General features: G+C 41.4%; 1 protein-coding gene across 4 annotated transcripts in view; it reads right to left on the minus strand.

Moving 5' to 3' along the window:
• Positions 1-1,161: 1,161 nt before the first annotated feature.
• tmem135 (transmembrane protein 135) overlaps positions 1,162-13,378 on the minus strand; it is a 544,027-nt gene continuing 531,810 nt past the window's right edge. For all 4 annotated transcript variants that reach the window (XM_043691564.2, XM_043691565.2, XM_043691563.2 and 1 more), the window contains one exon: positions 1,162-4,037. In XM_043691564.2, coding sequence (XP_043547499.1) covers positions 3,908-4,037 — 130 coding nt within the window. In that variant the 3' untranslated portion in view covers positions 1,162-3,907. The remainder of the gene's footprint in view (positions 4,038-13,378) is intronic.

The following is a 13,378-nucleotide window of genomic DNA, read 5'->3' on the forward strand; positions in this document are numbered from 1 at the left end:
ACTCCAGAGTAAAGGACATTCATGTACAAGATGGGTTTTAATGACAACAGACAATAGTCAACATTAGGCTCGCTTTTGATTCCAAATTTTACTGAATTAAAATTTCACCATTTCCCACAGCGGGATTTAAACTCAGTCTCAGAACATGTACCTGTGGTTGTTAATTATTAGTCCAGTGACATTACCGCTGTACCAATACTTTCCATAAGTGAGTGAACGAGGTGGGCAAAGTGTGAATGATTTAGGTGGTGTGGAGGTCGGGGGAATGAGTGGGTGAGACGAATTGGTGGTGAGTGGTTAGCTGGGGTAATTGAGTTGGGTAGGGGAGAGATACCCAGGTAGCTGAGGAGTAATGAGGCGGTTATTGGGTTAGATTGATTTATGAAGTGAGGTGTAGGCAGACAGTTAAGTGGTCAGGGAGTTGGTTTTTAATTGTCTAACATTTCCTGTGCAACTATCCAGTTAAATGCCATGAATTTGGTCCAACTCTAGTAGTTCAGAGTTGGAGACATTCATGGAAAGTCTTGGGGAATAGGAAAATTGACTGTCAGAAGTTTAAACTTCTCAGGCAATTCCCAGTAGATCTGTATGTCAGGCCACTTGCAGAGTCCTGATGCATATTGTCTGTCATATGTTGAGACTGGAAAACTGTTAAAGTTGCAACAATTCAAAGACGGACTAATATTTTAATGTTGCTACAGGGATCAGCTTAAAGTAAATGCAATCTAATTATAATTGTTTTTTTTTGCAGTTGCTAAACATTTAAAATGAACTGTTACTTGTTTCACTTTCTGCTACCATTAGCACAAAAGAAATCCTTTGAACTCGATTGTTCATTCGTTGCAAAAAAATGTTAAAAATGCAAGTATGACAAAGACATTTGGAATTCCAGTACCAGGGCATAATTGCCTGTTTCTTCAGATTGGATAGAGCATATCACTTTTATTAATGCTTAGTAACTTGCTCTTCATCAGGATGAATCAAAATCATGGTGAAGGCTTCTTTTTAAATTGCACTTAAGAGGTAGCTTTTAAATAGTTGGAACTGGGTTGAGGAATATATATAAAGGTTACTCATATATATCATGAAAAGAAAGGTAAAAGTATGACAATATGAGATAGCATGCACCATTGCACAAAATTAGGAATGTCCACATAAACATAAACAAAACGTATTTTATATAGCATACAAAATGTCAATGAACAATTATTTCCAACAGGAGAAAATCATCAGTGCATCTCAGGTCAATAATATTCATCCGTGCCAGCTGCCAAATAGACTGTCACTCATGAAACGATCTTCACAGTCACAACAGCCAATATTAAGTCCAGAAACAACATACACCAGAGGTACAGTCCATCATCTCCTTAGATAGTGGGATCAGAGTCTAAATACTCTTGTTGCAGATTATATTTGCATAAATACTGAGAGTTTGAAGAAACTATTATTATTGGCTTTAGGTTACTATCACTAACCAAAAATAAATATTTGCATTTGTAAAAAGCCTCTGACGATCACTGGACAACCAAAAGAACCATTTGTTGATATGTAGTCATTGCAATGTAGTGCCAATTTGCATGCAACAAACTCCCATGGTGTCAGATGATCAGAAAATCTGTTCTTTGTGATGTTGATTGAGAAATAAATATTGTTCGATCACCAAGCATAACTCCTCTACTTTTCTTCAAAACAGTGCTATGCAACAAATTAAAACAGGCATTATACAAATAATACTAACTTCTATCATTACTATATGTAAAAATATACTTGGCCTCATTGATGTTTTATTAGCATTTTAATTGTTAAAATTAATAGCCATTTATATTACTTTACAAATGTGTTAAGATACAGCCTTAAATTTATCACATGATTTACATATTGAGACTTTTCCCTACAAAATTGAATGCAATTAAATGGTAGAATTTCTAGATTTACTGTGCCATTATTTGCGATGAAGACATTTCATACAGACCACTGGAGTCTGTCGACATTGGAAGGGTTCATGCCCTTTGTTTTCCTTTGTGTTTCAAACACAAGTTTTCCAGGAAGAGATTTAAGGCAGTATGGACAAATTGAGTGATGACAAACAAAAATCAGGCTCTTTGCATATTAAGCTATACATAAACAGGGACAAATTTCCCTTTAGCCCTTTGTAACTCAATGTGTGTACACCAAAGCAATAAACTCTTTTTTTAAAAACAAAAGACATGAAATCCTTTTGAAGTTTGACATGTTTTTGAATCAATTTTTCCAATCTAATTTTTACCAGGGAAAAAAAAAATCAATGCTTCCAATATGTTGAAATAATTTGAATGCTCAGTTTTAATCAAAAGTGCCAAAGTAACTCATCACAATGTGTGATCAGTCCTACTTATGAGGTAATTAATCTAATTCTACTGATGATCAATCAGACACTATTTGATGGAATACAAGTCACAGCTTTTGTCACTCCCAACCACTTGTGTTTTGAGTAAATATATTGTTCACATAAGACTTCACAAAACTATAGCACTTGCCATTCTAATTGCATCCACCACTGAAAATGATGTATGTGGTACAATTAAATAGCTTAGGTATAGCTAGATTTTAAGATTAAAACAGTGACTGTGGCCTCTTTAATAATTAGATATACAAGATCTAGGAAATCACTATTTCCAATTACAGCATATGTAATATATTAGAGTAATTCCTGTCATCATATAAAAATCACTTGTTAAGCATCTGTTTTTTATTGCAAGTTCCTAAAACTGCTCAATTTATACCTCAGCTGTAGGAATAATGTCAGTTCTTATAGATCCAGCATACATCCATTTATTTGCTCAAATAAAATAATTTTCACACGGTTGCAGACTATGTCCAGAAATTACTTTTTGAAAATTTTGTGGTGGCATAAAACAGATTCAATTGGTAAGTATTTAAATTTATTTCACTTTCAAATATTTGGAATTTCAATTTCTACATGACATCCTTTTTGAACAAATTACTCGGTGACCGGTATTTCATTATTAGAAACAAAATCTCTTCAGCACTTGAAAGGCTCATGAAGCCGAATTGCAACAAAAGCCTCTAGGATCAATTTCACAGTCATGTTTCTAATTGAATTGCTTTATTTGTTTTAATTTTGTGACAAAATTATTCTTCGGAAATACACCATTGCATTTATAGGCAAAACTATTCTTTATAATTTTTATAATATTCCAGAGTATCAAAAGTTTCCATTCAGTCAGAAGAAAATTAATAAATGCTGCAACAGAAAATGTTACTAAGATTTTCATTAAGATAGCTGTATGGATAGCATTTAATGATAAAGAGATTACTTCCTTAAAGGAAACTAAAAACAACACAGAACAATTCAATGGTAAAAGCAAAGTTTCTTCAGCAGTGCAAGTGGGTGGTTTAATTTATATAGCTGGATGTAACTTATTTTCCATCAAATTCTGTTTCCTTCATTTGTTTGTCAACCATTGGTTATAAGGAATGAAACCATAACCACTGACGACATGAAAGAGAAAACATATTAAATTTCTCCAACAAATCTTTCAGTACTGCATGCATATAAAACAGGTGAGACCCTACGAAGAAAAAGGCTGTTGGCATGACATTTGTAGTAACCTGAATGTGTGTATATAACATTTAAAATAACTAGCAAAAATTGTAACAAAATCTGGATCAATTAACAGAAGCTACTGAAGTTCCAAAAAAAGGTATTTTAAGCATTCACATTTCTCTTAATTATAGAAGAGGGGCTCAATTAGATAGCCCTTCTCTTAAGGAAAACAGCAAGAATATGATTATTGACCATTTTTATTTTAAGGAAGAACACCAGAATTACTTATTGCTGTTAAACCTGCCAGGAGAATTGAAACACTGCACCAAAATTTTATCCTGGCCAATAAAACAGAGCAAGTCAGGAATGGATATCAAGTTCTGGTGTTACAACAGTGTATCTTGGGTCCAGTCTTGGTATGAATCCTTTGAAGTCTCTGGAGGCTTGTGTGCCAAAAACATCCAATGCTCTTCTGTTCATCAGAGCAAACCTAATTGAAACAAAATTATAAGGGTGAATACTGTTACGAACATAGATAAAATCGCCTACAAATATTCCATTTTCATAATTTGACTTTAATATCTCAGACTTTCATGGACTAGAAAACAGCTTTAAAAAGGAGTAAACTGGCCTTAATTAGCTGCTGTGATTATCTGACAAGCACAGACAACTCATTTCCAAAACCAGCTGCCTTGGCGTTATCATTATAATCAAGAGACGTTAAAACTCAGTAAAGTCTGAAGAAATTGGCATCTCTTGTTTCACTCACATTTGCAAAATAACAGAACATACTGAGAGATAATGTGGAGGTGCCAGTGTTGGACTTAGGTAGACAAAGTTAAAACTCACACAACACCAGGTTATAGTCCAACAGGTTTAGTTGGAAGCACTAGTTTTCAGGGCACTGCCCCTTCATCAGCTCTTGGGGCAGGATCATAGGCACAGAATTTATAGTAAAAGATCAAAGTGTCATACGACTGATATGATGTATTTAACAAATCTATATTGCTTATAAGTCCTTAATCACTTAGAATGGGTTGCAGGTTTCAATTCATTAATATGTAAATCCCAGAACTTCTTTCAAGTCACATTCTCAAGATAACTTAAAGTTTTATAAAAAAACTTTGACATCTCAGCTGAGGCAATGTATTAAAGGTGTTAGGTTAGAGTCTGTCTGTATTCCAACCTTGATTCAGACCTGTTCTTTTTCCAAAGTAGGATTTTTAAATAAGTCATATGGACTGACTGCCTACAGATTGTGTGCTATTTGAACAAAATAGAATGTATCTGCAAATACAAATTCACCCCATAGACTTGTGTGTGTGTGCATGCGAGAGAGAGAGAGAAAGTGAGAGCACACGTGTGTGGGGGTGGGTGGGGTGGGGGGAAAGTGTGTGTGCACACAAGTGTGATGGAGTCTATGCCTGTGAGAGGGTATGGCGTGACAGTGAGTATGGGTGCATGTATGTATCTGAGAGAGAATGTAAGAAGAGGGTCTGCCTGAGTGTGAGAGTGTGATCGTGTGTGCGCGCGCATGTGCGTTTATAGCACTGTGGAGTCAACAGTAGAGTGAAATGAATGCAAGATCCTGGTTGAGGCCACCTTCATGGGTGCCGAACTTGGTATCAGCCTCTGCTCAGCGACTCTGCGTTGTTGCGTATCCCAAAGTCCACCCCGAAGATCCGAGGCAGAATTTCTTGACCGCTGAAATGTTCCTGTGCTGGGAGGGAACATCCCTGCCTTGCGATTATGTTGCAGGTCACATTATCAATGAGCACTTCGCCAAGACCTTCCCCACAGCTCCACTGCTTGCCTTTAAACAACCGCCAAACCTCAAACAAATCATTGTTCGTAGCAAGCTGCCCACCTCTCGGGACAACTCCATACAACCCCATCATGGTAGGCGCTGCAAGACATGCCAGTGTGGGGACATAGATACCACCATTACACGTGGGGACACCTCCCACCTTGTACATGGCAGGTACTCATGTGACTCAGCCAACGTTGTCTATCTTATAAGTTACAGGCAATGTTGCCCGGAGGCATGGTACATTGGGGAAACCGAGCAAAGGCTACTACAACGGATGAATGAGCACCGCACAACAATCAACAGACAGGAGTGTTCCCTCCCAGTTGGGGAACACTTCAGCGGTCCACGACATTCAACCTTGGACCTTCGGGTGACCATCCGCCAAGGCAGACTTCGGGACAGGCAGCAGCGAAAAGTGGCTGAGCAGAGGCTGATAGCTAAGTTCGGTACCCATAGGGAGGGCCTCAACCGGGACCATGGGTTCATGTCACATTACAAGTGACCACCATTGCATTATACACACACACACAGACACTCCTACACACACACACACACTCCCACAGGCATCCTCTCAGAGACTTCGACCACTCTACACTCATGCACACACATATACACTCACTCTAACAGACACTCACAAACCCCCATCCCAGACACGCACACACACTCCTACACTCTCACATGCACCCCCTCACAGACACTCTACACTCACTACACACACATATATACACTCTCTCTCACACTCACAACCCCCAACTCAGACAGACAGACAGACAGACACACACACACACACACACACACACACACAAAGACCCACATGCACAAATATATTTTGTGGGGTGAAATTGTACTTGCAGAGTTACATTGTACTTTGCTCAAAAACTGCATGAATTCATGTAAAACTCTGTTATCTCACTTTTTAGATTAGAATCAATCTAACCATCATGGCATAGACAGAGAACACAGGGGGCTAACACCTTCAACATATTATCTAGCTAACACCCATTGTTACAGCTAACCTGAGAATGCAACTTTGAAAAAAAGGTTTTGTGATTTATGCATGAAAGAAGTGAAACTATCATGGTATTCTAACAGATGAAAGACTCAAAGTATTTTTCAATGTACAATTTCAATTACATCACACTGTAAATTTTTGTTATAAATTCTGTGCCTTAGAATTGTGTCCTCCGCAATCACCTGATGAAGGAGCGGCGCTCCGAAAGCTAGTGTGCTTCCAATAAAACCTGTTGTTCAAACCAGCAGACAAGGGAGGCGCGGTAGTAGTTTGGCGCACCGACCTCTACACCGCTGAGGCCAAACGCCAGCTCGCAGATATCTCCTCCTACTGCCCCCTTGACCATGACCCCACCCCCCACCACCAAACCATCATCTCCCAGACCGTCCATAACCTCATCACCTCGGGGGATCTCCCATCCACCGCCTCCAACCTCATAGTCCCACAACCCCGCACCTCCCGCTTCTACCTCCTGCCCAAAATCCACAAACCTGACTGCCCTGGCCGACCCATTGTCTCCGCCTGCTCCTGCCCCACCGAACTCATCTCCGCCTACCTTGACATCGTCCTGTCCCCCTTAGTCCAAGAACTCCCCACCTACGTTCGGGACACCACCCTCGCCCTCCACCTGCTCCATGTTTTTCGCTTCCCCGGTCCCCAACGCCTTATTTTCACCATGGACATCCAGTCCCTGTACACCTCCATCCCCCATCACGAAGGACTCAAAGCCCTCCGCTTCTTCCTTTCCCGCCGTAACGACCAGTACCCTTCCACTGACACCCTCCTTCGACTGACTGAACTGGTCCTCACCCTGAACAACTTCTCTTTCCAATCCTCCCACTTCCTCCAAACGAAAGGAGTAGCCATGGGCACCCGCATGGGCCCCAGCTATGCCTGCCTCTTCGTAGGATATGTGGAACAATCCATCTTCCGCAACTACACAGGCCCCACCCCCCACCTTTTCCTCCGCTACATCGATGACTGTATCGGCGCCGCCTCGTGCTCCCATGAGGAGGTGGAACAGTTCATCCACTTCACCAACACCTTCCACCCCGACCTCAAATTCACCTGGACAGTCTCAGATTCCTCCCTCCCCTTCCTCGACCTTTCTATTTCCATCTCAGGCGACCGAATCAACACGGACATCTACTACAAACCGACCGACTCCCACAGCTACCTGGACTACACCTCCTCCCATCCTGCCCCCTGCAAAAACGCCATCCCATTCTCCCAATTCCTTCGACTCCGCCGCATCTGCTCCCAGGAGGACCAGTTCCAAAAACGCACATCCCAGATGGCCTCCTTCTTCAAGGACCGCAATTTACCCCCTGACGTGATCGACGATGCCCTCCACCGCATCTCTTCCACTTCCCGATCCTCCGCCCTTGAACCCCGCCCCTCCAAACGCCACCAGGACAGAACCCCACTGGTCCTCACCTACCACCCCACTAACCTCCATGTACAGCGCATCATCCACCGTCATTTCCGCCACCTCCAAACGGACCCCACCACCAAGGATATATTTCCCTCCCCTCCCCTATCAGCATTCCGTAAAGACCACTCCCTCCGTGACTCCCTCGTCAGATCCACACCCCCCACCAACCCAACCTCCACTCCCGGCACCTTCCCCTGCAACCGCAGGAGGTGCAAGACTTGCGCCCACACCTCCCCTCTCACCTCCCTCCAAGGCCCCAAAGGAAACTTCCATATCCGCCACAGATTCACCTGTACCTCCACACATATCATCTATTGCATCCTCTGTACCCGATGTGGCCTCCTCTATATTGGGGAGACAGGCCGCCTACTTGCGGAGTGTTTCAGAGAACAATTCTGGGACATCCGGACCAACCAACCCAACCACCCTGTAGCTCAACATTTCAATTCCCCCTCCCACTCCACCAAGGATATGCAGGTCTTTGGACTCCTCCATCGTCAGACCACAGCGAAACGACGGTTGGAGGAAGAACGCCTCATCTTCCGGCTAGGAACCCTCCAACCACAAGGGATGAACTCGGATTTCACCAGTTTCATTTCCCCTCCCCCCAGCCTGTCTCAGTCAAATCCATCAAATTCAGCACCGCCTCCCTAACCTGCAATCTTCTTCCCGACCTCTCCGCCCCAACCCCAATCTGTCCTATCACCCTCACCTTGACCTTTTTCCACCTATCACATTTCCGACGCCCCTCCCCCAAGTCCCTCCTCCCTATCTTTTATCTTAGCCTGCTGGACCAACTTTCCTCATTCCTGAAGAAGGGCTAATGCCCGAAACGTCGATTCTCCTGTTCCCTAGATGCTGCCTGACCTGCTGCGCTTCTCCAGCAACACATTTCCATCTCTGATCTCCAGCATCTGCAGATCTCATTTTCTCCTGTTGGACTATAACCTGGTGTTGTTGAATTTTAACTGTGTACACCCCAGTCCTACACCAGCATCTCCAAATCATGGCAAGGATACTAGAAAGTCTGTCTGTCTTCCTTTCTCAATCTCCATCTTTAATCACAGAAGCCAGCACTGGTATAAATGCAACATGGAAAATATAACAATTTACTGAGGACTTAAAATCTAGAAACTTTGCCATTGCCAAAGAAATACCATAACAGCTAAATAGTTGCACTCAGGTCTTTTCATTCTCGCAACCCAAAGGACTTTATTAGAAACTGCTTTGCCTTTTACTTCCTATCTGTAAAAGACACCCTCAACCATCTTTGTAAAGTATTTCAGTGCATGACTGATATCACATCTTAGTTTATTTTCACGGTAGTAGATAATGATATTCAACTTAAGAAAACTTTAGAATTGGTTCTCCTTCATATTTGGTTTGGTTACCTGAGTCTAAGTGAAGTTTAATTGTTAAAAAAAAGATTAAAAAATATATTTGTTCTGACTGATGAAGGGGTTTTTTAAAAAAAGAGCTGTGACACCACATTATGTGGTCAAAGAAAATTCTAATACTTGAAGATACACAAGTTACTCATTGCTAATCCACCGAACCGTGTGGGCGGCACGGTGGTTAGCACTTCTGCCTCATGGCGTCAGAGACCTGGGTTAAATTCCCGCCTCAGGCAATGGTATGTGTGGAGTTTGCACATTCTCCCTGTGTCTGCATGGGTTTCTTCCAGGTGGTCCGGTTTCCTCCCACAGTCCAAAAATGTGCAGGTTAGGTCAATTGGCCATGCTAAATTGCCCGTAGTGTTAGGTGATGGGGTAAACGTAGGGGAATGGGTCTGGGTGGGTTGCTCTTCAGAGGGTCGGTGTAGACTTGTTCGGCTGAAGGGCCTGTTTCCACACTGTAAATAATCTAATCTAATCTAATATTGTTGGCTAGTACCTTTGAACAGTCATGTATTTCTTTTGTTGTTCACTTAGCCCACTTTATCTTGAGATATTTTAAACTATAAGTCAAAATCTAGTATGATATTCACATTCAGAAAGATTAGTGGAAAGGAGGGGGTGAAGGTACTAAGATGGGGAGAAGGGAAGAGATGCAGCTGAAGGTGAGAAAAGAGATGGAGTGGAAAGGGGAAGAGATGGAATAGAGGAGAAAGAGATGGGATGGAGGAAGGAGAAAAGAAGTGGGGAGTGTGTAGGAGAAGAAAGATCGGGTAGAAGTGGGTAACAAGATTGTTGACTTCAGTGCACAAATTGTGATAAATGGGTATAATTTAATTGGCAGAAAAGCAGTGTAGCAACAGTGACCAAGACTGCAAAATGAATATTTAAAGATCATCATTTAGGAATGATAGGCAAAAAATAAAAGGAGGTATTAAGTCATTCTTAATAAGGCATGAGATCACAACATTGGTGAGACATGAACTTAGAGCAAAGGATCAAGATGTAGAATCAGTCTCGGCACAGCTTTAAAAAAAAACAGCAAGAGATAGCAACATTAATGGGGAGTTGTTTATAGGCCACCACACAATAATGGTAATGTTGAGTATTGTTACAACTGAGATGGGAGGATTGCACGGACTGTGCCTAGTCACACGACTGAAAGGATCACAATACAAATTTAATTATTTAGCCAGTACATCATATGAATGCTCTCTCAATATTAGATTTAAAATATCAAGCAGAGTTCTTTAACAAACACAAAATTATTGATTGTAAAACAAAACATATCCAACAAAAATATAGAACTGGTTAACACAGTTTGAAATATTGAAGGCATAAATGTTTAACTGTCTAATTCATTAAAGGATACATATGCATGCACACAGCAGGTTAGAAAAAAATAATTTCTGTCCGCAAAGATTCTTATTTGGGGAAGATAAAACACATTTTTTGGCCAGTAATGGTTACTTCTTAAAGGAATAAAGGATAAGGTGTGGAATGTTTAGGTGGTTGTTCCACTGGTGTTCTGGTAGACAGAGAGACCACTAGGCACATGCAGTCGGTTCTGGGGTCCTGGTTGTCACAGCTTTCTCAGAGGACATAATATTGAGATGCATTCCAGCCATTGTTCAAGAGGAAATCAGGTTTCACAATGGATGCACAACTGAAGTGTTGTGACTAGGCAACGATACGAGCTGGGTAGCCTTTTTTTTTGCAGCAGGCCATGTGCCAGTTGACAATACACAAACAAGATAATCACAAAACCCAGATAGGTGATTTCTAAAATTGAGTCCAAACAATTAGCTGATAATGTGATTTTTCAGAAGCATTTTTTAAATGTTCTAACACACTCATTCCATTGACATGTACGTTAAAGAAAGCACAGCACTTGAAATAAATCAATTGTGCACACCTTATCAAAAGTCAAGACCTTAAAAAGATTAAATATTTAAGTTTTCATAACATGATAAATCCGTAAATTAGGGTACAGTATATTACAAAGTACAGTTGTATCGGGTGACTTCAATGTACATATAGACTGGGTAAACCTAATAACACAAATGCTGGAGAGGAGGTATCACAGAAACTAGCAGGTAGTGGTCATTCAGCCCTTTGAACTTGTCTGCCATGGCTAACCATCCATCTGAATAAACTGTTCTTACTTTCCATAACCTCCCCCCACCTCAACCATCTCCTTTAATCGCTTCAGCCCCAAGTGTTCTATCTAACTTCTTCTTCAAATTGTACAATGTTTTGTCCTTAACTGCTTTCTGTGGTAGCAAATTCCACAGGCTTACAACTCTGAGTGAAAAAAAGTTCTCTTCATCTCAGTCCAAAATTGTTTACCTGACATCTTTAGACTGTGTCCCCTGGTTCTGGATTCCCACGTCATCAGGAACAACCCTCATGCATCTACCCTGTCTCATCCTGTTAGAATATTAGACGTTTCCATGAGGCTCTGAACTTGCACAAATATATTCTGAACCAATTCAATCTCTCCTATTACATCAGGAATCAGTCTGGAAAACCATTGATGCACTCACTTTATAGCAAGACATGCATCCTCAGATAAGGAAATCGAAACTGCAACAATATTCCAGATGTGGGCTCAGAAAGGCCCAATGTCTTGCAGCAAGACATCCCTGTTCCTGGACTCAAATCCTCGATGAAGGCCGACATATCATTTGCCTTCCTTACTATCTACTGTATCTACATGCTTACCTTCAGCAACTGGTGAACAAGGACACCCGGATCTCATTGCACATTCCCCTCTCAATTTATAGCCCTTCAGATAATAATCTGCCTTCTTGTTTTTACTACCAAAGTGAACAACCTCACATTTATGCACACAATACTAGTTCTGCCATTAATTTGCCAATTCACTTAGAATGTCAAAACCACACTGAAATGTCTCGGCATCCTCCTCATAGCTCACCCTCCCACCAAGCTTTGCGTCTGCCGATTTGGCGATATTACATTCAGCTTCCTGTTCCAAATCATCAATGTATATTGTGAAAAACTGGGGTGCAAGTACTGATCCCTGCAATATCCCAAGAGTCACTGCCTGCCTTGTAGAAAATAACTTATTTATTCCTACTTTGTTTCCTGTACACCGACCATTTTTCTATCCAATGCAATACACAACTGAGCCCAAGTGTTTTAAAATAACACAATAATTTCTAATGTGGGACTTTATTTGGACTTTCAGAAAGCTTTCACCAAACTACATCTGCTGGTTCCCCTTCATCAACTCTACCAGTTCCATTCTCACAGAATTCCAGTAGATTTTTCAAGCATAATTTCCCTTTTTAAATCCATGCTGACTCTATTTGGTCTTGCTACTGATTTCCAAATGCTCAGCTATTACTTCTTTTATAATGGACTCTAGCATTTTCTCTATTCCCACCATCAGGCTGACTGGTCTGTAATTCCTGGTTTTCTCTCTGCTTCCCTTCTTAAATAGAGGGGTCACATTAACCACTCTCCAATCTTTAGAAATATTCCAGTCCATAGAATCTTGGAAGATGACCACTAATGTATGAACTATTTGTAGGGCCACTTCCTAAGTACTCAAGGATATGGATTATCAGTGCCTGGTGATGTATCAGCCTTCAATCTCATCAACATCCCTAACACCATTTCACTAATAATATACATTTCCTTCAATATCTCCCTGTCACTAAATCCTGTGTTCCCCAATATTTCTGGTGTGACATCTGTTCTGATGATGCCACTTTCTGCAGGAGGGCCTCAGAAACATCCACTGTTTTCCTCAACTGGACCCTTACTCACGTCTGACCCACTTCCTGTACTTTTACTCTCACCTGTTCTGTTCCCTCCTACACACCGTTTTGGTCTTCCTGATCCTCACTTTTCACCCCATCAGCATCTGCATCCACAGGATCATTTGCCACCATTTTTGCCATCTCTTGTGGGATGCCATCACAAGACACATTCCTCCCACATCAGCATTTTGCATGGACTGTTCCTCCGCAACAGAACAATTTTGCTTCTCCACCACTCCCAACATCTCCCACAGCGCTTTCCCATGCAACTGCAGATGGTGCAACACTTGTCTGTTTACCTCCCCCTCATCACTATCCAAGGCTCCAGATACACTTTCCAGGTGAAGCACCAATTAACCCATATTTCACTCAATCTAGTCTTTTGTATTTGC

This window comes from Chiloscyllium plagiosum, unplaced genomic scaffold (assembly GCF_037043375.1).
Source record: "Chiloscyllium plagiosum isolate Xiang-an unplaced genomic scaffold, Cpla_swu_hap1 HiC_scaffold_6, whole genome shotgun sequence".
Classification (NCBI taxonomy): Eukaryota; Metazoa; Chordata; class Chondrichthyes; order Orectolobiformes; family Hemiscylliidae; genus Chiloscyllium; species Chiloscyllium plagiosum.